The following is a 26305-nucleotide window of genomic DNA, read 5'->3' on the forward strand; positions in this document are numbered from 1 at the left end:
GCAGACAGACGGATGATAGCAAAGCTGACATCCATCATGGATAACCTGCGGAAGTCAATCACAATCTCCTTTGTTTTCCCGCTGTTAAGGAGCATGTGGTTCTGCTCACACCAGTCCACAAAGTGAGTGATGACTCCTTTGTATTCCTGTTCATTCCCTTCAGACACACAGCCAACAATGGTGGTGTCGTCAGAGAACTTCTGCATTTGACAGGTGTGTGGAGTTGTGTGTGAAGTTGAATCTATATGATCTATATTGAATCTATCTATATCTATGTGAATAGGAATGAGAGTACTGTTCCATGGGGGGAAATGTTGAAATTTGACTTTTTTTTTTTTGGAAACCATGAATGCTCCAGACCGAAGAGTAGAGGATTCATTTTGCTTCTTTTTTTTTTTTTTTTTTTTTTTTTCATTTTGCTTCTAAATACATGCAGAATTTCACATCAGGAGTGGGAGGAGACATTTTGATGTTTTTGAATGTGAGAGATGAAACAACCATAAAGCTATTATACTGTATCTGGAGTTTAATTCACATCATGAGGAACATCCAGTGGTGCAATCCACTTTAGTCTCCTTTGTGGTGTTTATGTTTTGTTTGCTGGTTTTGCTCTCTCTCCCCCTTCCCTTTGTTATCTCATCCCTGCAGGTGTGTATGAGGAAGTGTGGTTACACTCTATGTGCTGCTGACATGCAATACTTGTGTGCAATCATTGTCTCCCATGCATATAAGCCCTGCTCCAAAGCAGACTCACCAGTTTCTCACTTTCTTGTTCTCCAACTATCTGTTTTTGGATCTTTGCTGTGCCATTCCATCTGTGTTCCCCTGACAATACTGCAGCCTTTTGTCCTCAACCAACATTTACTTCTAGTAAAGACACCAAGTTTTTGCCAAACTCAGTCTGCCTCAGCCACTACTTTAAGGGTCCAACTCTAAATTCAGGCCCTAACATTGTTTACCTTAACCAGTAGCCTCTGTCTTGCCCTTCCTTGTTCATCTACCTGTACTCAGTTAAAGGCATGGAGACCAATGTACAGGAGTCAGGCTATGAGCTAGTCATAATCTGCAGACCCCACATTTAGTAGATTTAACTCAATTTTATCTGGTTTATTAGTGGCTTCAAAATCAAAATATATTCTTGTGAAATATTTAGCCTAATTACAACAGTTTCAGTCTATTTCTCTTGTGAAATGAATTTAATGTCAGCATTGTAATTTTTAATTAACTAATGGAATTTCTCATGGCTATACAACAAGACAGCTGAAATAGTCAAACAGAAGATGTCTGTGTGAATTCAAACCACCGCGTCGATGCATGTGGACAAATGTGTGGTGTCAAAAAAAAAAAAAAAAACAGTTCACATATTATATTTCAGCCCAAACACTCATATCTTTGTTTCTGTTATGTTAATTAGGCCTCAATTTTCCTGCTATTTTGTTATCTCTTGTCAGATTTACATTCATGTTCACACACTCACATAATGATAAGTAGAATGGGTGGAGCAAAGGGAGGTATGTGTGTGTGGGCAAGGATTCAGTGGGTGTTTCCACAACAGGAGAGTATAACAACGTGACAGAACTGGAGTGATGAGTGTTTGAAACGACGACAAAGACAAACAACATAGCAGGATTTGAAATCAAAGACTTCAACTTTCTCTCTGCTCTGTGAATGCACACAAATGTCTCGGTGAGTAATATCTAAACCTTTAACCACAATTTATCTGAAGGTTGATTCATTTAAAGTAGTTCATATTTAATCAAAAGCTTCTGAACTTGAAAATAGCCAAGGGAGGATGTTATCATCATACTGGCATCTCACAACATATCCTTCTTCTTTCCTTTGTGAAGCCATTGTTAATATTCATGATTATGATTATTATGAATGTAATTTGTTGTTAAAACATGGAGATGTTGTGTCTCTCGTGTGAAATTTGCACACAGACACACACACACACTAAGTTGACATGAGAGTATCACTGCGAATGAAATCTTTTTTTTTTTTTTTTTTCATGATAAGACAAGAAAAAACAGTCATAAAATTGCTGAAATGTTCTTCCAAAATGTGTACTTGTGTTCTTCTGCACTTTATGTAAAATGTATTTATTTACATTTTATTTGGCAGGGACTGTATATTTAACCATTGTCACATTTAAAACTATGTACCTGATGCAATGTATATAGGAATTGTAGCAACTGTAGCTCATTTGCATGCTGTGTCCTTGGTTAAGCTTTTACGAAACAACAGTATAGCAAATAAACAACTAGAAGAGCACTTGGAGAGCACAGACCTCCACCAAGACAGATGCCGCCCCCCCCCCCCCCCCCCCCATCACCACCAAAATTTAATCATTTGTTCCTTGTGACAGAATCAACATTTCCTGAAAATTTCATCCAAATCCATCCATAACTTTTTGAGTTATCTTGCCAACAGACAGACGAACAAACAAAAAATCCCCCCTCCCCCAATCACTACCAAAATTTAATCATTTGTTCCTTTTGTCAGTATCAACATTTCCCGAAAATCCTTCCGTAACTTTTTGAGTTATCTTGCTAACAGACAAACAGACAGACAAACAGACAGACAGATAGACAAACCCTGATGAAAACATAACCTCCACTGTTTCACTTGGCGGAGGTAAAAAACAGTATGACAAAACATTAAAATCAACAAAGACCCAATATTTGATAAGATACATACATGATGACAAAGGTCTCAAAACACTCAAACAGCACTCCAAGTTAAGAAAACAAAATTAAGTATATAAAAAAACAAAACAAAGAAAACAAGAGCTTGATGGCAGACAAACACTGAATGTGATTCAATGTTCACAGATTTGTTTTAGTCCTTTACCTGAGGAAGACGACTGACCAGAAGACTGTTTTGCATTTAAATACTTTAAATATGTTTAACATGACATTCAGTAATATTATAATATGATACTCATGTATGTCATTGTATGAACAGAGAGACAGATTTTAAAATTGAATTTTTTTTTTCATAGATTTTACTTGTATTGCAACATGGAGGTCAAGTACCTGTCCATTTGTGATATATCATGCTAGCAGAATGGTATATACATATATGAGAAGTTTTATGATTTAAACATCCACTCTTTTCATTAGAAGGGTATGGTCAATAAACATTTATTAGACTTCTTTTTTTAAAGGGAACATCGTTAGTTTCTAATATATTTTAAACAGGGCTCAAATGTAACCCTAACCCAAAAACACATCACCAGTGGAAGAGTTGGAACAACGTATTCTCTTGTTCCACATTACATACTGAAAATATGAAAATAATAAATAAATAAATACATACATACATACATACATACATGATAATAATAATGAATTTCTCCTATATCATCATAAATTTTTCAGTATATATCTAGTTTTTAGTCTATGGCACGGACCAAAATAAAATATGCTCTAATAGCAGCTTAACAGTAAATCCTAGGAAATTCTACAATGTTGTTTTTTTTAATATATATATTTCTTATGCTGTTTTACCAGATTTTAATTTGTCTTTGTTTTTATGATGGTTGTATTTTGTTGTTCTTATCCCCCTTTTCACCCTGTGTTATCACTGTTTTTCTTATTTATTTCCTTGTTTTGTGATTCGTGTACGGCACTTTTGCCAGCTGTAAAGTTCTTAAAGTGCTTTATACATAAAGTTGGTATGGTATGGTCCAATAGTTGAATTTACTGCACATTCATTAGACCAACACTGATCCAATCACCATGAAAAAAACTTCTGTTTAGATTTTAACTCCAGTATTGAGTGTGATGCAATAAATCCATATTATGCACACACTGAGTCTAAACATGCACTTAAGTCAGGACAAAGAGCTACGTGTTTAAAAGCAATGCGACCAAGTGTGTCATTATGAGCTTTGTTCATCTTTACTCTGTCATCAGTTTTTCCAAGATACCTGAACTTCCCAGAGTTTGCCTTTAAGGCGGGAAGCAGTGAAGTCAGTGTTGTGTCATGGCTGTATTTACTCATCTGTCTATAGTCATGTGGAGACATGGGGCTAGATTTGCTTCATGGAGCAGTCAGCATCATCAAGCATGATGTAAATATACACTGCCCAACCAAAAAAAGTTTCACATGCAATATTTGACTACACCACCTTTGGTTTTTATTGCAGGAGACATTCACTGTGACATCTTTTTTGCCACATAATGCTGAAGTAGTGTCACAATAAGGTTCATAATATATTTTCTGTCCATAGTTGCATTATTATTTTATTTTTGATGATGAAGAATCGGACTGCTGCATCAAGTCTTCATCACATCCCAAATTAGAGTCTGGACTTTGGTTAATCCATGTGTCAAAATGATGTCACAAGCCTGATGATACTGATCAATCCTGGCATTGTCCAGTCTTTTTGACGTTAAAGACATGAGAGGCTACTTACTGCATCAGTTAGAGTTAAATAAATAGCCTGGCCAAAAAAAAGTAACTGCCTGGACTAAGCAAATAGTTCAGATCCGGTAAGTGCTGCAGCGGTTAATGATGTTTCAGCTGTAACAAGTTATTTAACTCTAACTGATGTCGTAAGTAGCCTCTCAAGTCTCCAATGTCTAAAAAATTGGACAATGCCAGGACTGATCAGGTTCATCAGGCTTGTGACAGAATGGTTCAGGGAGAATGAGACATCATTTTCACATATGGATTGGCCTCCATAAGGTCTAGACTCTAATTTGGGATGTGATGAAGACTTGATGCAGCGGTCTGATTCTTTATCAACAATAATGAAAAATTAATGCAACAATAGATAGACAAAATATTCTGAACCTTATTGTGACACTACATAAGCATCATGTGGCAAAAAGGATGTCACAGTGAATGTCTCCTGTAATTAAAACCAAAGATGGTGCAGTCAAATATTGCAAATGTGACTTTTTTTGTGTATAAGACATATGGTTGTGTGTATTTCACCTTAATTGTCAGTTTTTCTACTTGTTAAAAAATTTGCAGCTACCAAGCTACCATTTTCAGACATCGATTTATTGGACCACACACACTGTTACAATGTAATGACAGTGATTACATTTCATTAAGAAAGATCAGTAAACAAACCAAAGTACAGTCTTAATTTAGACCCGCAGATACATTATCACATGTTATAACCACTCAAACAGCACTTGTTTTTTCTTTGAAGCTCTCATTTAACATATCACACAGTCTTGCATTTGTACCAACAAAATTTGCTGCATATGTGTGATTCTGTCCTGCCACCATGCAGCAGGTCTTGCAGGCTCAAGAGTGAGCATGAAACGCAGACACCGTCAACTGGGCCAGTTCCTAATGCTTACAAGAAAGCTGACTCAATGACAGAAACACAGTCACCATTCCTGGCTTACCATTTGAACATACAGTGGTTGGATTGCATAATTTGTACACTGGTATGTGGTTAGACGACAGGAGCAGGCTTTGACTCACTGACTCAAATCAACACCTTAAAACCCACATGTTCTCACTCATTCAGAGAAAAAGGAACATAAGACTACTGCTGTATTACTGTGCTCTAGAGGGCACACCTACCAGTTGCTATGTGAAGCAGATTCACTGTTGTCAATGGCACGCGTAGCCCAAGGAGGTCATTACTTCAGCGCATTGTAATGTGTCTTAAAAGCTACAGGGTGTGTTTAGAAAAAAGCAGAAGATACTGTTTGAGTCATAACACATAAGCACATTCATTATCTATAATTATGTTTCTGATAGTTTTCATTTTTCCATTGATAGTTTAAATGGATTATGTGCAGTTTTACCGTTTCCTGGACAGCTAAAGTACATTAGTAATTGAGTAAAGATTAAAAAAAAAAAAAAAGTGATTATGTTTGATTTAGTCATAATATATGACAGAAGGGATAGTGTTCTGTGGTAATTTGTCAGAGGGTTTTAGCAAGCATGGGCACATCTGCCTTCAGTATCATCATCATGACCAGTATTATTGTAAAAATCATTAATTTTCTACTGTGGAAGAAAGTGACGAGCATAGGAAATGAGGTGTGCATCAACAGAGTGTAGTAGTTCTATGACAAGATGTAACATGTTTCGCTGACTGTGATTTATATCAGCACCTTATCAGCTATAGCTTAGTAAGAGTGGAGCTGTCGTCACACTTGGGTGAAATTCTGGATGCCACATTGTCACTACGGCAGCTACACAAGTGAATGGGGCATACTGTAAAGTGATTTATATTTTTTTAATTGATTTATTTCGAATATGGAAATGATACAAGCTTCCTGATTGCTACCAATTGACTTCTTTGCACTACACAATACAGATATGAAAGTTCAAAGAAGCAAAAAACAACAATACACAAAAAAGAAAAAAGAGTCATTTTTGAAAAGGAGTGAGAAGAAGCATAGCTTATTAGCTCTCACCCCTTTGTCTAAACCAGCAAAAAAAAAAAAAAAAAAAAAAAAAAAAAAAAAATATATATATATATATATATATATATATATATATATATATATATATATATATATATATACAGACATATACCTTATATTGCCAAAAGTATTTGCTCACCTGTCTTGACTCGCATATGAATTTAAGTGACATCCCATTCCTAGTCTATGGGGTTCAATATGACGTGGGTCCACCCTTTGCAGCTATAACAGCTTCAACTCTTCTGGGAAGGCTGTCCACAAGGTTTAGGAGTGGGTTCATGGGAATTTTTGACCATTCTTCCAGAAGCGCGTTTGTGAGGCCACACACTGATGTTGGACGAGAAGGCCTGGCTCTCAGTCTCCGCTCTAATTCATCCCAAAGGTGTTCTATCGGGTTGAGGTCAGGACTCTGTGCAGACCAGTCAAGTTCATCCACATCAGACTCTGTCATCCATGTCTTTATGGACCTTGCTTTGTGCACTGGTGCACAGTCATGTTGGAAGAGGAAGGGGCCAGCTCCAAACTGTTCCCACAAAGTTGGGAGCATGGAATTGTCCAAAATGTCTTGGTGTGCTGAAGCATTCACAGTTCCTTTCACTGGAACTAAGGGGCCAAGCCCAGCTCCTGAAAAAACCCCCCACACCATAATCCCCCCTCCACCAAACTTTACTCTTGGCGCAATGCGGTCCAACAAGTATCGTTCTCCTGGCGACCGCCAAACCCAGACTCGTCCATCAGATTGCTAGATGGAGAAGCACAATTCGTCACTCCAGAGAACGCGCCTCCACTGCTCTAGAGTCCAGTGGCGGCGTGCTTTACACCACTGCATCTGGCGCTTTGCATTGCACTTGGTGATGTATGGCTTGGATGCAGCTGCTCAGCCATGGAAACCCATTCCATGAAGCTCTCTGTGTACTGTTCTTGAGCTAATCTGAAGGGCACATGAAGTTTGGAGGTCTGTAGTGATTGACCCTGCAGAAAGTTGGCGACCTCTTCGCACTATGCATCTCAGCATCCACTGACCCCGCTCTGTCAGTTTACGTGGCCTACCACTTCATAGCTGAGTTGCTGTCGTTCCCAAACACTTCCACTTCCTCATAATACAGCTGACAGTTGACTGTGGAATATTTAGGAGCGAGGAAATTTCACGACTGGATTTGTTGCACAGGTGGCATCCTATCACAGTTCCACGCTGGAATTCACTGAGCTCCTGAGAGCGACCCATTCTTTCACAAATGTTTGTAAAAGCAGTCTGCATGCCTAGGTGGTTGATTTTATACACCTGTAGTCATGGAAGTGATTGGAACACCTGATTCTGATTATTTGGATGGGTGAACAAATACTTTTGGCAATATAGTGTACATACCCATGCACATACAAATACATATATACACTGACACATACAGGGTGGGGAAGCAAAATTTACAATATTTTGAGGCAGGGATTGAAAGACAGTGTATGACCAATTAGTTTATTGAAAGTCATGAGAATTTATTTGCCACAAGAAAATTTACATCATAGAAAATGTTTTTATTCTATGTGTCCTCCTTCTTTCTCAATAACTGCCTTCACACGCTTCCTGAAACTTGCGCAAGTGTTCCTCAAATATTCAGGTGACAACTTCTCCCATTCTTCTTTAATAGTATCTTCCAGACTTTCTCCTAATAGTTTTGCTCATAGTCATTCTCTTCTTTCCATTATAAACAGTCTTTATGGACACTCCAGCTATTTTTGAAATCTCCTTTGGTGTGACGAGTGCATTCAGCAAATCACACACTCTTTGACATTTGCTTTCCTGATTACTCATATGGGCAAAATGTCTGAAACGGTATGGATAATAGTGTTAGGTATGATTATGACATCATATGTTTGGTTTCAAAACAACTGACGTAGTGCCTGCTGAGAAAAAACAACTAAATGTTCATTGTAAATTTTGCTTCCTCACCCTGTACATACACATACATTCATGGCTTCTCTGCCTCTAATCCCTATGCCATATCAGTGAATAAATGACAATAGTCAGTAATGATAATCATCAATTGTAACTGCTAAACAAAATATTTTTGTACATTGCCACCCACACTGGTGTATGAATGTTTGGTGGTGGTCGGAGGGACCGTAGGCGCAAATTGGCAGCCACGCTTCTGTCAGCCTGTCCTAGGGCAGCTGTGGCTACAAATGTAGTTTACCACCACCAGAGTGTGAATGTGAGAGCGAATGAATAATGGGTTAATAATATAAAGCACTTTGGGTGTCTAGAAAGGTGGTATATAAATCCAATCCATAATTATTATTATTATTATTATTATTATTATTATTATTATTATTATTATTATTATTATTATTATTTTCTTAAACTGGTTAATGTTTGGACTTTGCTTTTGATTTTCAGTGTACTTCAGTGGTTTTCTGGTATCAATACATGATATTTTATTTATTTATTTATTTTTTGTTTCCTACTTTCTGACATTTTTCTTTCATTTTATTATCAAAACAAAGCATTTAAGCTTTATTTTGTCACTGCTGTCCTTTATGGCTGAACCCTTCAGCTGTCCTGTTCAATGACAGATCTGTGTGTATGGTAGAATGTGTCTAATGTCTAATGTCCTGCTGTGACCCATGTCTGCAAACTGAAAACTGACCCTTGGGGATAAATAAAGTGATCTGAATCTGAATCAGAATTTAAGGATAACATATCAACTGCTTGTATTTTGCATCACTGTGTGCATTTCCTACCTAAATGCTTGAAACAATAAAATAAAGAACATGAAAATGGTGAAACCATTAGTACATATCACACATGAAAAGAATAGCAAGTTGAAAAGTACATGATGGAAACCTACATATAGACTAAAATTCTATGATTTAGTGCATATTATATTCATTAAGTTTTGTTTTGACTTAATGTTGTGAAAGTGCAATCTGAGTTTTTAATTTTTATTCAACAAGACAAAAACAGTGTACAAGATGTAAAAAGATAAAAAGGATGCAAAATGAATGACATTTTAGGTGACATCCGATGAAAACTATGTAAAAAGGTACCAAGACTCTGGACTTTTATCCTTGATCAGTACAAAACTGAAATTAGTTAGACTATTATTTTCCTCTTTCTAGTACCTCTACCTTTACAAGAGTCTTTTTTCAAATTAGCATCTGTAATGACATATGCATTTTGCTACTTCTGTGTACCCCTCTGCCATATGCCCATTTTCAGTTTATTTAGTAATTTTCTTCATGTGACTGTTTCTTTTATATATATTTCAGAACCCCAGCATCCAACAGCAGTGACGTCTCAGAGGAAAACCCAGTATGCCCTCTACTGCAGATCATGATAGACCACAAGCGCGACAATGACACAAATGTCAATACAGCACTGGTTTTCATTCACGGTGTGGTCTCCTGCCTTGGGATTTTGGAGAATGCCCTGATCCTCTGGGTGGTGGGCTTCCGTCTGCAGCGCCGCACTGTAGCGTCAGTGTGGGTTCTCAACTTGGCCATGTCTGACTTCCTGGCAACTCTGACATTGCCTCTCTTCACTGTCTACCTTTACTTCAACCAAAGCTGGGAGCTACACACCCCACTTTGCAAAATACAAACTTCCATTTTCTTCATCAATATGTTTGTATCGGCCTTCCTGCTGGCAGCCATTTCTCTGGACCGCTGCCTTTTGGTGGCCAAGCCAGTGTGGAGCCAGAATCGTAGATCGGTAGCTGGTGCATGGAAAGTGTGTGCATTAGGTTGGCTGTGGGCAGCAGTTAATACCTTTCCTTACTTCCTATTCCGCACAGTGACAGAGAGACAGGATACAAGGAAATTGTGCTATCATAATTTTGCAATGTATTTAACCTCTCAAAATATGTTGGAGAGAGACTGCAGAATAAGGCAAGAATCAACAGCTATCTCCAAACTTTTTCTGGCGTTCCTGATACCCCTGGTGGTAATTGCAGGGAGTTACATCCTAATTGGTTTTATCCTGAGAAACAGAAGAAGAAGAAGGAAACAGAGCGTCAACAGGCTAACGGATGTCCTTGTGTCAAAAAATGAGGCGGTATCAAAAACTGCAAACAAACCAACAACAAAAAGCACCTCCATCTCACTGAAGTCTTTAGCCTCTGGTCCAACTCTGTCCCTGACACCAACCTCCTCGTCTCTCCCTACCTCACCCAATCAAAGCTTCACCAAGATGGTGACATTTGTCATCACTGTGTTTGTATTATGCTGGGCCCCCTACCACATCTTCTGTATAATCGAAGTGACGGCCCACTACTGGAGAGAGAATGCGAACCTGGTGGAGATAGGCCTGCCTCTAGCCACCACCCTTGCATTCTTGAACCCAGTGTTGAACCCCATCCTGTATGCCTTCAGCTGCCCAGACTTCTCCATTAGGATACGACAGAGTCTCGGAGCAGTGTTTGAAGGACTGGTGGAAGAAGGAAGACTAACGGTACCGGGGAAGAGTATCAGGGCTCACATGAAGCATAAGAGCAGTCGAGACATGTCAAATGCAACACCAGGGTTGCCGAAGAGGCCAAGTTTGCCTTGCATTGCATCAGATAGCCAACCGCCGTTCATCGCCTCCCTTGATGAAAACTCTGAGCATACTGGACAAAAATCAAGTGATGAGGCCAAATAGAGCTGAGAGCCAAATTTATGCATTTATTTAAGTTTTTCTATTGTTATGTTTCATGGATTAAAATTGGATTTTATTAAATTAAATTTGATATTGTATTTTCTATATTTCTAATATAATCTGGATGTTGAGTCATTTTATTATAGTGATATGAAAATGTTATCACAGCAACATGCTGGATACACAGGAAATTTGCTTGAGTAAGATTTGAAAAAATTGAAGAAAATTATACTCTACTCAGATAACATTTGGTCCCTTTCTAAAAAGAGTAAAAGTTACTCTTTTGGTTCCAAACTCAATATAGAGCCAAATTTTACTGTTTTTGAGGAAAATACTTTTGACTCTGGAAAAAATGCTGAGTAATTTTTCCTGTGTAGTATTTTGGATAGTATATATAATATATATTTTTGTTTTGTTTTTCATGTGTGTATTATGTCATGTATGTCCCTACTTTTTATGATGATCTTTTTTTGTTTCACAGTATTAAAATATTTTGCACTAGACTGAATGGCTTTATCCTGAATTGTATCTTTTTTTTAATGTAAAATTAAAATCCATGTAGTATAAACAGGAGATATTTGCTAGGTCGGGTTAGTATAGTTTTCTCTCACTTTGCTTACATTTTCCTTACATAGCAGTCATTTTGTAGAACGTACTCCTATTCCTATTCCTTATAAAACCATCCGATGTCATTCATCTCATTTGACTCAATATCTTTTACTTCGGTGAAAGGTGTTTCTCCTCACGAGACTGTGAATATGAATATAAAAGAAAGTCCAAGAAAGCCCCAACATTTCCAAGGAATCACAATAAAGAGGAAAGAAATGACAAATATGGTCTTGCTGCAGCATGTCATTGAGTACACTCATTCTGCTGTGTTTTTTTGGGGAAATACAATAAACAAATAGTTTTGTATATTCAGGCTTCTTGGAATAAAGGAGGGAAAACTCCTGCCTCTGGCATTTAGGTAAATAGAACTGAAACATGTGTACACATCTAAGTGGCTTAAGTCATCACATTGTCCAATCAGATGACAAAATCCCCTCTCTGAAGTCACATTAGACAAGAATACAATCTAAATACTGTATGTTCTTTTTTTTTTTTTTTTTTTTAACAGTGTTATCATTTCCAGTTCCTAAAAAAGGGGGTGAGGTATTTCTATCTATATTTCTATTTCTTTTATTTTTAGTCTATCTAACTGCTGGAGGATGTATGGATAAGTGTCATAATAGATTGTCCTCAAGAAGCAGAGAAGTGAGACAAGGGGCATCATGCAATTTTTGTTCTTATCTTAGGTTTCTCTCACTTTTTTAGTGAAATGTGCTCCTATAAGCTGCCACAACAGATTCAGCAATTGTTTGTAACTTCAGAAAACTGTGTATAATCATGTCATCTCTGTCACCTGCTGTGTCATGTGAGTAGAAATCTGATAGTATTTATGTATATATTTATTTAAATATGAATTGTCATTCTGAATAAATGATAGATACTATATCTCATTGTGCACCTTGTTTCCAACCCATTACATTAACACAAACTAAAAAAAAAAAGAGAGAAATAATAAAAGTGGTGACATATGATTACAAGGGGGAAATGTCACAGTGTCAACGTTGCTTCAAAGTACTGAAATATATCATTACAGTGAAAAACATTAATTGTGAATTATGTTTGTGTTCCTAATAAGAAAGAAATGGTGAATTCAGCAAGTTCTTCAAAATTATTCATATGAGGAATTTGTAAGTTAGTGTGAGTGGTTCTTGTCTGGTTCTTGTAGGCCGGTGAATTTTGCTTGTTACATTACTCTATCTCAGATGATGTGTGGTGAGTGTGGCTGCTATAAAATGTTTAGCCAGCAGAGGGCACTATAACACTGATTACATAACCAGACATGACATTATAAGGTAGGATTATGCTTTTCAGGTCCTGTAATCCAGGAGCATGATAAATCCAAACTGCAGAGCGTCTGACCACCTTTCTGAGTGATTGGATTTGACCATATCCAATATCTATTTTGATTGACTGTCTCATTGTTGTTTCTGTAACCACTCGCTTCCATCACACTCGGCTGGACACACAAAAACAGGCTGAGGTGTAAAGTAGGCCACAGCAGCGTGGGATTACCATGGAGGTAGTTGTAATTTGGAGATAATATTAGAGAGTAAAGATCCAGAATATGAAGACTGAGCAGGATTAAACCTAACGGGTCAGAGTGACATACAAAGTTCCTCTTTCCTCTCAGTCATTCACTTACACCAGATAATCCTCCTGCTCTCTGTCATTCCCTATGAGGCTGTCTGTTTGCTCTGCACTCTATCATTCCATTCATCAATCCACAGCATTGTGGATTTGCACCAGTGTCCTCTATGTAGTCATGAGGTAAACATGCATAAAACTCATCTCTGTGTGGTAACATTAAATAAAATGCATATGCTCTGCACATTTTATTTGTTACAAAAGGAGTACATAAAAAATGTTGGTAAAGGATTCATAATACAAACCAATCGAAAAGCCTACAACTCTGATCTGACTATACTTTTTACTGGCAATTAAACTGATGCAGAAAAGGAAGATGACAGAAAAAAGCACTGAGCACATTGTCCACATAAGATGCTCAAAGTAACAGAGCGTGAGAGATTATATGAGAAAAAAAGAGAGGGTGGGGTTATGGTATTGCTTTAAAGGGATTTAATGCACAGCTACAGCACTTACAGCTGACAGATGCTGACTACAAACTGAATTGGAGTCGTATCACTGTTCACTATTATGATAATTATAGTAATAATATAAAAAGTTTTATTCTTACCTTTTGGCTCCAAAAACGGCTTCAGGTTTTTAAATTAGTTCTTCTTCACACTGTACAGTTGTGGTATCTCCGACAATTACTTTTCTCATTGTTCTTCTTCTGATTTCTGAGTCACATCAAAAGAGTGGACTGGGTTAGTACACTCCCTGTTTCTGACAGTTTTGAAAGGGCACTAAAAGTGCCAGATATTTTTCTGCAACCAGTTCCATCCCTGTGATTCAGTACAACTTTCTCACTGTTATATAAAATTGTAATTTATATTTTGGCAAACCTTATTCATGATGCAAATTATGCAGCCCTGCATTCTCAGACTCAAATGAGACTAGTTTTCAAATTCCCAAATGAGAATTAGTCTGGGGTCTCTCATTTCATTTTTGAGTTTCAATGGACCTTATTAAACCATACACATCAGTTTGCAGTTGCTGTATTGGTCGGTTGTGGTGAAGAAGGAGCTGAGCCGAAAGGCGAAGTGCTCGATTTACCGGTCAATCTACATTCCTACCCTCACCTATGGTCATGAGCTTTACATCTTGACCGAAAGGACAAGATCCCGGATACAAGCGGTCGAAATTAATTTCCTCCGTAGGGTGGCTGGGCGCACCCTTAGGGATAGGGTGAGGAGCTCAGTCACCAGAGAGGAGCTCAGAGTAGAGCCGCTGCTCCTCCACATTGAGAGGGGCCAGCTGAGGTGGCTTGGGCATCTGTTTTGGATTCCTCCTGGACGCCTCCCTGGGGAGGTGTTCCGGGCATGTCCCGCCGGGAAGAGGCCTAGGACATGACCTAGTACTAGACCTAGGACACGTTGGAGAGACTATGTCTCTCGGGTGGCCTGGGAATGCCTCAGGGTCCCCCCGGAAGGGCTGGAGGAGGTGTCTGGGGAGAGGGAAGTCTGGGCATCCCTGCTTAGACTGTTGCCCCTGTGACCTGGCCCCGGATAAGCAGAAGACAATGGGTGGATGGACATCAGTTTGCTCTGGATTCACCCACACATGTTTACAAGCAATTGAAGTAACTGCACATGAGGCATTAAACCACCTGTTAAACACAACAATATCTGTTACACAATACAGACAGCGCATTTTAATATAGAGCTGGCCTGAAGTGGAGTGATTTAACTGCAACTACATTTAATGCTGCAGAATTCATGAAACACATTTTGAGCTTTGAAAAGTCAGAAGTAATTTGCAGTATGATGAATACAGAGCAGTGGAGAATGGCTCTACTACTGACCTAGCTGACTGAGTGATTTAAAAACTGCCAGAGTGATGCCAGAATTTGTAGGTACACAGCTGAAAAACAAAAACTAAATAATTTAAAGTTCCACACTGATGTTTCACTGGACCACCTTTAGCTTTCATTTGCTATGGTATCGTTTCAATAATCTTGTGTAAATTCACAGCATTTATGTCTATCCAGAGTTGTATTAATTTCGGAATGATGTCTCATGCTTTCTGAACACGTGTTCTGATGAATCCTGGAATTGTCATCCAGACAGCTGTTTAGTCCCAATCTCTTGAGTTCTTAATAATAATAATGGATTGGATTTCTGTAGCGCTTTTCTAGACACCCAAAGTGCTTAATATTATTGACCCATTATTCATTCGTTCTCACATACTCACTCTTGTTGCATTATGTGTGAAAATGCTCATACTTTTTACTGTTAAACACAGCCACGAGTTGTATTGCGGATCTTTCATGATTTAATTTCACAAAACATTTAAGTGATCTTTGATATCAGTCATTTGAGAGTTTTTTCTCCACCACATTTCTGGTTCACAACTAGACTCATACTCGTACTCATCGTCTTCTGCTTACCTGTGTCCAGGTTGCAGGGGCAGCAGCCTCAGCAGAGAAGCCCAGACAGCCCTCTCATCAGCCACTTCCACCAGCTCTTCTGGGGGAATCCCGTGGCATTCCCAGGTCATCCAGGTCACGCTGTTGTTGCCCATGTGAGAATTTGAAGTCCCCCAGTAGGACAATGGAGTCCACTTTCTGGGTGCTTTCCAGCACCCATCCAAAGGACTCCAAAAACGGCAGGTAGTTTGAACTGTTGTTCGGTGCATAAGCACTGACAACAGTCAGAACCCATTCCCCGACCCGAAGGTGCAGGTAAACAACCCTTTTGTCGGGTAAACTCCAAGATGCAGGCAGAGAGCCTGGGGGCTATCAAAAAGCCCATTCCTGCCCTCCGCCTCTCACCTGGAGCAACTTCAGCAAAAGAGAGTGTCCACCCTCTCTCAAGGACTTGGGTTCCAGAGCTGACGCTATGTGTCAAGGTCAGACCAACTATATCTAGCCAGTAACACTCAACCTCCTCCACAAGCTCCTGCCAGAGAGGTAACGTTCCATGTCCCAAAACCAGTTTCCATAACTGAGGATCTGACCACCATGGCCGCTGCCTTGGTCTGCTGTCCAATCCACAGGTCATCGGACCCTTCTGCTTCCCCCTGCAGGTGGTGGGCCTACAGTTCTGGCCAGGCCCAGCTGGACCCCATGGGCAAAGGCCTGGCCACCAGGTGCTTGCTAACTGGCCCCAACCCCAGACCTGACACCAGGGCGGAGCTCCGATAACCCTCCGGTACATGTTCTCCTGTTGTTTCTTAACATGAAGGGTCTTCTGAGCTACTCTTCATCTGACCCTTCACCTAGGACCCATTTGCCATGGGAGACCCTACCAGGGACAAAAACCCTGACAACATAGCTCCTAGGGTCATTAGGGCGCTCAAACTTGTCCACCATGGTAAGGTGACAGTTCAAGGAGGTGTCACAACTAGATTTCCAGGTTATAATAATGCATTGGATGGTTTTTACCATACTTTTAGTATTTTAAGAAGGGCCAGTAATTTTGATCTAAAACACAGTTGCATCTTTTCCACAACCACAGGGTAAATCTTCAGACATGGTTGTTTAAGAAATGTGAAGCTACTCGCTGCATCAGTTTGGGTTAAATAATTTGTTGCAGCTGAAACATATTCATCACTGCAGTAATTATCCAGTGGAAGGACCTGAACTATTGGCTTAGTTAAATCCAGGTGGGGAGTTTTCATTTGTAGGCTACAGGATGTTGCATTTATGAACACTTTTAATTACATTCAAGTAAATTATGGCTTTAAATAGGGATAAAAACTGTGGTGTAATATTTCTAGTTGATCATGGGCAGTTTTGGTGGTGATCCACAACAGCAGAAAATGCTTTAAGTGTTCTCTGTCCAAAAATATCTTTCATTGCTGTGATACTGAGAATTTTACTGGAATTTTGCCCTGAACTAGTGGCATCAACCATAGGCTGAGAACAGGATCAAAAGTGGTTAACCATTTTTGGTTTTAAAGATTTAATTTTGGCATATGCCTTTATTTATTAGATGAGATACAGAGAGGCAGGGAATTAGGGGACTGAGAGAAGGGGAATTACAAGCAGCAAATGGCCTCAGGTCAGCTGTGATATATGGGATACTCTATCTGGAAGGCAACCCGCAAATGGTTAAAATTTAATCTTCATTTTAACTGGAAAGTCAAAGTCACATTTTTAAATCTTTCCAGAAGACAACCCTGCTTAAATGTTAAAACTTAACTTTTTTTGTTTGTTTTTATTTATTTACTTTTTAAGCTTATCTTTTATTCATTTTTGTCATGTTAGTTGACAGATTAGCAGGCAATGTGAAGGCTCTGTCTAGTGGAAAACAAAAGTGGAGCAGGATATAGAATAAATAATAACAATAATAATAAAAAAGAGGGAATTTCTAATGTATTTCCAGATAAGGGTAGAATTAGGGTCGGAGTCTGTGATTCATTTAACCCTGTGCAGCAAGATGGAAATATAGATAAGAGAGCAAAGAAGGGTTAAGCTGCAATACAAGCCTCAATATCAGGAGCCACCACCACCAGCAGTAAGCTACCGGGCCGGGAACCACCACCACCAGCGGCCAGCTAACGGGCCGGGAGCCACCACCACTAGCGGCCAGCTAACGGGCCAGGAGCCACCACCATCGGCGGTAAGCTACCGGGCCAGGAGACACCACCAGCGGCCAGCTGCTGAGCCAGGAGCCACCACCACCAGCGGTAAGCTACCAGGCCAGGAGCTACCACCACCAGCGGTAAGCTACCAGGCCAGGAGCCACCACCACCAGCGGCTAGCTAACGGGCCAGGAGCCACCACCACCAGAGGCCAGCTACCAGGCCAGGAGCCATTACCACCAGCGGTAAGCTACCAGGCCAGGAGCCATCACCACCAGCGGCTAGCTAACGGGCCAGGAGCCACCACCACCAGAGGCCAGCTACCAGGCCAGGAGCCATTACCACCAGCGGTAAGCTACCAGGCCAGGAGCCATCACCACCAGCGGCTAGCTAACGGGCCAGGAGCCACCACCACCAGAGGCCAGCTACCAGGCCAGGAGCCACCACCACCAGAGGCCAGCTACCAGGCCAGGAGCCACCACCACCAGCGGTAAGCTACCAGGCCAGGAGCCACCACTACCAGCGGCTAGCTAACGGGCCAGGAGCCACCACCACCAGAGGCCAGCTAACAGGCCAGGAGCCACCACCACCAGCGGCTAGCTACCGGGCCAGGAGCCACCACTACCAGCGGTAAGCTACCAGGCCAGGCCAGGAGCCAAGCTAAGGCAGGAGACATGGCAACGAAAAAGCTTGCAGAAGACATGGAAGAAGTGAAGAAGTCTTTGAACTTTATGTCTGAGGAGCTAAGCAAGGTGGCAAAACAACAGACGGGACTACTGGATTTAATTGAGGAAATGCGGAAATTGAAGGCGGTGATTAGGGAAAAAGACAAGAAAATAGACGAACTGGAAAGAAGAGTTGAAGATCTGGAGCAGAGCATAAGGATGGATGAGCTAATGATAACAGGACTAAAGACTAACCATCGCACTTATGCAAGCATCACAGCCGGTGACAAGAACGGTGAGGATGCATCAAACACTGAATTACACTCTCTGGAGGAACAAGTTATTAAGTTTTTAAACAGCAAAGACATTCCTTTACACCGTAAAGATATAGCTGTTTGTCACACCTTACCCCAAAAACAGAGCAAGAGGCCAAACATTATTATTCGTTTGGTGAGCAGAAAACAGAAGATTGAAGTGCTCAAGCATGCAAAAAAACTTAAGGGCACAGGGGTGTACATAAACGAAAATTTAACAAAGAGAAATGCTGCAATTGCAAGACAAGCAAGAATCTTGAAAAAGGAAAAAAAAATCCAAGACACATGGGTAAGAAACTGTAAGGTAATGATAAGACTGAATGGTACTCCTGAACGGGCCAAAGTTATTGTTATTAGAGACATAACTGAGCTTGATCAGTATAAATGAAGATGAAGAACAAAGTACAGAGGTGGACCAGTGGAGATATGTCATATCAGATTTTGTTGTGATGGAGCTATGAGGTCAGATTCTGTTGAGGACTGAAATATGAGAATGTGTGAATACACTGAATTTAAGTCTTTTGACTTTCAAGATCACAAACCCTATGTCTTAGAGAATGATATTGACCCAGAGACCCACTTCTACCACAGCATTAAAACAACATGTGAATATTATTCAGAAGACAAGTATAAGTCTAAAATTAAGGGTTTTTCGGTGATTCACTTTAATAGCAGGAGTCTATATAGCAATCTTGATAAAATTAAAGATTATTTGCAAAAATTACAGCATAAATTTAGTGTAATAGCAATTTCAGAGACTTGGCTGAGTGATGAGAAAGAGTTACTAGATGAGTTAGAAGGATATGAGATGTTTTGGCAAAACAGAGCCAATAAAAGAGGAGGGGGCGTGGCCCTATTTGTGTTAAATGATTTGAAATGTAAGATAAATGGTGATTTGACAATTGCTATAGACAATCTGATGGAATGTGTAACGGTTGAAATTAAGATGGAAAAACACAAAAACATATTTCTTAGTTGTATTTACAGGACACCAGGGTCATGTATTGAGAAATTCAATAAGGAGATTACTAATTTATATGAAAAAAAATGTGATAAGGTGATTTTGGTTTGTGGTGACTTTAACATTGATCTATTGAAATGGAATGAACATGCAAAAACAGCAGAATTTGTAAACACTATGTTTAGTTTGAGTTTTCACCCTGTAATTACAAAACCAAGTAGAATCACATTGGAAAGCGCAACATTGATTGATAATATTTTTACAAACATTATTGATGGTGAAATAACGAGTGGTCTATTTCTGACTGACATAAGTGATCATTTGCCAGTTTTTCTAGAACTGGAAATGAACAACAAATTATCTTTAACCAACTATAAGCAAAAACCTTGTTTGGTAAGAACAAAGTCACCAGAAGCAATTATGGCCTTAAAGGAGGAATTAATAAATTATGACTGGCATGAAGTTTATGTAGATGATGTTAATGAATCATATAATGCTTTCCTAGACATATTTCTGACATTGTACAATAGACATTGTCCTGTGAAAGAATATAGACAAGATCTTAAAAAGAATAAGAAACCATGGTTAACTAAGGGATTGGAAAGGGCTTGTAAGAAGAAAAACAGTCTTTATAGGGAATTCCTGAAGCACAGAACGAAAGAAAAAGAGAATAAATATAAAAGATACAAAAATAGATTGACAGCAATTATAAGAACACATAAAAAAGCCTATTATGATAAGTTGTTAGAAATACACAAAAATGATATTAAAGGTACTTGGAAAGTGTTAAATGATATGATTAAAAAAAGTAATAAAAAGAATTTTGCTACATATGTTGTTAAAAATGGTGACACTGTGGTGGAAAATACAGAGGACATCGTGAATATATTTAATGATTTTTTTGTTAATGTCGGTCCTAATTTGGCAAAAGATATTACCAAGTGGGAAAAGGATGATAAAACCTTTAATTTTGCTATTGAAAACAATAATTCAATGTTTCTTGGTGGAGTTTGTGAAAGTGAAGTGTTGGAAGTGGTCAGGAAATCTAAAAATAAAAAATCTACTGATAGAAATTCCATTGATATGTCACTCATAAAACAAGTGATAAACAGTATCCTTCAACCATTCACGTATATATGTAACAAATCATTTCAAACAGGTACTTTTCCAGAAAATATGAAAATAGCTAAAGTGATTCCGATTTATAAAAATGGTGATAAGCACATGGTGTCAAATTATAGACCGGTGTCACTGTTACCACAGTTTTCTAAAATTCCTGAGAAACTGTTTGTAAAGAGGTTAGATGACTACATAGACAAATATAGGATATTAAATGATCATCAGTATGGATTTAGGAAAAACCGATCAACATCTTTAGCAGTAATGGAATTTGCAGAAAATATAGCAACAGCGGTGGATCAGAAACAACATACTGTTGGTGTTTTTATTGATTTAAGGAAAGCATTTGACACAATTGATCACTCAATATTACTCCGGAAATGTGAAATGTATGGTATAAGAGGTGTGACGCAAAACTGGTTAAAAAGTTATTTACAAAATAGGTCTCAGTATGTATCAATTGGAAATACAAATTCACAACTTAGAAACGTAACATGTGGGGTCCCACAAGGTTCAGTTCTGGGACCCAAGTTATTTATACTTTATCTAAATGATATCTTTATGGCATCTAGTAAGTTAAAATTTACAATATTTGCAGATGATACTAATTTGCTTTATTCGGGAGTAAATATGAAACAAATATTAGAAATTGTGGAAAAGGAATTGAGCAAGTTAAAAAAATGGTTTGATGTAAATAAGTTATCACTTAATGAAGATAAAACAAAATTTATGGTTTTTGGTGGTGCTAGGGGAAGTGATGATATAAAACTGAAAATTAATGAAATTGAAATTGAAAGGGTGTATGAAACAAAATTTTTGGGAGTGATTATTGACCATAAACTCTGTTGGAAACCACAAATAGAATATATCAAACGCAAAATGTCCAAAGCTGTTGCGATTCTTTATAAAACTCGAGACTTGTTAAGCAAAAAATGTTTGCATATGTTGTATTGTTCACTTGTAATGCCATATATGTCATATTGTGTGGAAATATGGGGCAATGTGTATAAGACTAATTTAGACCCAATAATTAAACTCCAAAAAAAAGCTATTAGAGTCATAAACAAAGCTGGTTATCTCCAATCAAGTAATCCACTTTTTGTAGAATCTGGTTTGCTAAAATTTCTTGACATTGTATATTTAAAAACAATGGAATTTATGTTTCACGTTAAAAGTAAAAACCTTCCTTTTTGTATTCAGAAAATCTTTAAGTTAAGAAAAGGACATTATAATTTAAGAGGGATGTTTGTGTTTGAAAAGTGTAAAGTAAGAACAAACGTTAAATATCACAGTGTTTCAGTTATTGGTGTCAAGCTATGGAACGAATTGAAGGATGAAGTGAAATTGTGTAGCTCACTGTTGAGTTTCAAAAAGAATTTAATTGGTCAAATTATGAAGGGCTATGAGAGTAATATGTTTACAAAATAACTTATTACACTGAATGTAGTATAATTTAAGTTTAAGTATTTTTCTGTTGCAACTTAAGGTGTGGACATGGACTAAGGGTGTAAATAGGAGAAGCAGAAATAAGCCTCCGGCTTCAGCTTCTTCCTTTTTCAGTTACAAAATGTGTTAATTTTATGCTTGTTTGTTTCTTTTTTAATATGTAGGTGTTTTGTTTTGTTGTCTTTTTTATATGTGTGTGTTTTGTATCTTGTATTTAACTGAAATAAACATTCATTCATTCATTCATTCAATTAATCGAATTCATTCTTAAGAATGGGAATAGAACATTTTTTTGAAAGACAAGACTTGAATAAGACTGGTTCAGGCGAAGGAAAAGGCATCATTTCTGATATAAAGCATGTTCTATCTCTTAACGTACAAAAAAATGCCTCATTAAAAATGCTGCTGGATGACCACCTCTCTTACCCTGTTCTCACAGTCCACTGTGGATGAGCGATTATACAGTGGTCGACAAGTATGAGAGTCAACCACATCACAGGACTCACTGTGCTCACTGGTGGGGTCCTCCCCTTTCTTATGGTTGAGATGTCATTGAGACATGCAACAGTTTTACAAATCTGCTCACGTTCATCTCCAGACCCTGGTCTTGGGAAGGTGCATGTGTAGCAGGAGGTAAATTGTCCATCGGCAGCTCCTGTACCAGGTCCGCCCCGGTTTGCGCTAGCTTCCGCATTCCAATCATTTAGATGGAGTATATAGATGCGGGCGGACAGGGCACAGGTAAGCTGCCGTTTTGTCTGTTTTTACCCCTGCTCCTGATGTGACTGGTGCTGCGTTAGGCTGGGTAGGTGTTGCTGAACTGTATTCTGTTTGTCCTTAGGTTCGCTATTTTATCATTGTTTATCCTTGTTTTTATAGACACCAGCCTGGGTCGCTGTGGCGGATGCCTGTGGGTCACACATACCTGTCGCTTTGTTTTCCTTAGGTATAAATTTTTACTCTTTTTTTTTTTGGTTAGCGACAGTAGAGAAACTTTGACCATTAACACTATGTGTGTTTTCTTTTAGGAGTCCGGCCATTGCTGTTTTTATTTGGGTCTCGTTATTATGATTTGGGTCTAGCGTTTCCGTGTTGGTTTTTGTTTTGATTGTTTGGGCTACGTTTATGTATTATGTTCCGGTGATTTATGTAGTTGGTTGCTCACCGAGCAGTGCCCTTTTTTTGTGTGTGTGTGTGGAACCTTTTTTTTTTCCTTTGTATGGATTTTAACTTGTGTTCCTTTTGCTGCAGGTTCTGGTCTGAGCGCGGTTGCCCAAGCCGGTGGAGGGTCCGGTGTTAGAGTTCTTCACTGCCGCCCCATCACTCCCTGTGTGTGGTATTTTGCGCGTCCTCACTCACTTTTGCATGCTTTTGTTATCCTTGTAGTTTTCTTGTTTTGTGTGTTGCACGGAGCGTGTAGTGAATACTCTGCCCCCATTTAATTCTGCCTCTCGCCGTGCGCACCCGCGGCCAACCAGTCCCTAGCATTTTACATTATTGGAACCTTTCATTGTGTTGTGTTCTTTTTATGGTTTTATTCTTTTTTTTTTTTTTTTTTTTTTACCATTTTTAGGGTTTAGTTTTTAATAAAGGTCGTTTTGTTTAATGATGTAAACTTTTATAAATAAATTTATGAATGATCATTTTTCTCGTCTCAGGCTTTCTTTGACCACTCCATGCAGCTTTATTAATTTAAAATATTTACGTGGGCTTGTATTCCCCTTATTCTCGGTTACACATGCATTGGTCCAGTCTCTCACAACAATCCACTGATTGTACCTGATGATAACAAGACTATGGAAATGGTAATGTCACAAAATTCATTGTGAAAAGCAAAACCTACAGTATACTAAATCTGTAGTCTCTATAGGCTCTAGTCTGTGGCACAGAGTCCTTGAATACGCAGGGGTCAGGTACTGATCTAGGCCATATCTCATTCCTCATCCATGCAGTACGTATATGTAACCTGCGTGCTTATTTTTCGTCTGCGTAGTTTCTCTGTTGTGTCCCACGTGATGGAAGAAGGAGGTGGCGCAGGTCTCACTTAAGGCGGATTTATTCTGAACATACAGAAAATACAGTTTGTGGTGGATCAGTCACAGCTGGTAGCGCTGTTCGGTCTTCGCCTGAGCATCCCTCATCGGCTGACTAAGTTCACAGTAAAATTATACAATTCACATATGAATAACGAAATATCCTGTACCTGAACACACAGAAAATACAGTTTGTAGTGGATCAGTCACACCTGGTAGCACTGCTTGGTCTCCGCTATAAAAGAGTTAGCATAATTAGCTTTAGCACATTACAAACGTTGCTGAAACGTATAATCCAGAAATATCAACTTCAACAAAATTACTTAAAAGCGATCACTATGCCATATTATATATGCTGAAATAACTCCTCTCCAATTACAATAGGAATTTCTAATTGATAACTTTTGTTCATATGGAGGACCGAGCATACAAACCTACCCTGAGCATCCCTCATCGGCTGACTAACTTCCGTTTCCGCCAGCCAGAAGGAGAAGCCCCTGAACCAATGACCACCCATACAACTGATGTGTGGAGGGCAAGTGGAAGCAGAACTCTGTTACATATACTGTACATCTCAGACATACTGTAATGCTGTATTATTTTTGCCTTGAACTTTGACCCGCTTGCTGTCACCTACTGGACTATAATAGCTTCACACACGTAGAGGGTTGTAGAAAGGAATAATCAGAAAATCATGCTGTCCTGCCCACTGCCAACTGAGACCGGATGTAGTAGGATATTCTGGTATTTTTTGGCACGCAGCATTTGACACACTTATGTACTGAGACGTGCTAAATCTTTTTTCCTGGCATGCTAAATAATATAGTAATGTCAGACGCAGGGTAATTCTCATTTGAAAATTGGTCTAGTGATACTAGACTAATACCTCACTGTAATAATGGTCAAGTCTGCATTTTAGCAATTTAACACAAAGCTTTAGCATGCATACCTACAGTTAATCTGTTATTATAAAGCTCCTGGGTGTATCCTGTTGAAGTATTTTACTTTTCATCCAAATACAGCAGTACCCACTTTTTTTTTAATGTAAGCAGTGTGCCAGGTGAGAAGGATAGGCAAAAAATCAGCTTTTGCTTCTAGCCTATTCCTTTTTTTTGGTTTTTATGTTTATTGTGGTTGTTGTACTGTGTGGGGCGATAAATGCACAAACCAAAAATAAACCATTCATTCATTAGACGTCCATGCATATAACTGGTTCATGTCATTTACTTACTTGATCTTGTACATTTTATTGAAGATTAAGGGCCACATCAAGGAATCAGAAGTGGAGCCATTATTTTAATTAATCTATATAAGCCTGTTTATTATCCTTAACTTAACCCATAAAGAGCATCTACTGGCGACCAAAATCATCTACTGATGTTAAATGTTTAATACCTGTTGATCAGTTAATCCTATCAATACATGTAAATAATTGGTATAAAATGCAGTTTATCATCTTTTCATGGTCATCAGATATGACCTATCTGGACGCTCAGAGGCTCTGTAGTGAACATGGAAACACCATCATCTTCCACAACATTGAATCATCGGTAAAATCCATAGAGTTTGATAAATGACAGTGCATGGACACACTTGCTGTATGTTTAATTAATGATATATTTTGTTGAAAAAGTCACTTTTTCTTCAGTTTTCTCTGTTTCTGATATTGTAACAATCAACTTTAATCTGAGCTTTTATGAACATTTACATGGTCAATAAATTAAATAATGAAAAATACCTGATTTTCACTGAAAAAAGGCTAAATACAGAGGATAATATTATAATAAATGGTGATAAATTGCTTAAGAAAAGTTAAATGGAGAGAAAAATTAATTCTGGAACTGCCATAAAAGTAGCACTGGGTTTTTATAGGTTAAGGTAAACTATTCTATCAAAAGGTGTGGTCACTCATTCATGAGTCATTTTGAGCAGCACTGTTTTCACACCACCCAAGTAAAGGAAATATAAAGTCAAATC

General features: G+C 38.6%; 1 protein-coding gene across 1 annotated transcript; it reads left to right on the forward strand.

The window, feature by feature from the left end:
- Nucleotides 1–1552: 1552 nt before the first annotated feature.
- LOC115425291 (prostaglandin D2 receptor 2-like) lies at nt 1553–12452 on the forward strand. The gene is made up of 2 exons (XM_030142769.1): nt 1553–1686; nt 9669–12452. Exons 1-2 carry the CDS (start codon nt 1679–1681, stop codon nt 11035–11037), a joined length of 1377 nt encoding a protein of 458 aa, XP_029998629.1. The 5' UTR covers nt 1553–1678; the 3' UTR covers nt 11038–12452.
- The last annotated feature ends 13853 nt before the right edge of the window (nt 12453–26305 follow it).

Source organism: Sphaeramia orbicularis, chromosome 1 (genome assembly GCF_902148855.1).
Source record: "Sphaeramia orbicularis chromosome 1, fSphaOr1.1, whole genome shotgun sequence".
Classification (NCBI taxonomy): Eukaryota; Metazoa; Chordata; class Actinopteri; order Kurtiformes; family Apogonidae; genus Sphaeramia; species Sphaeramia orbicularis.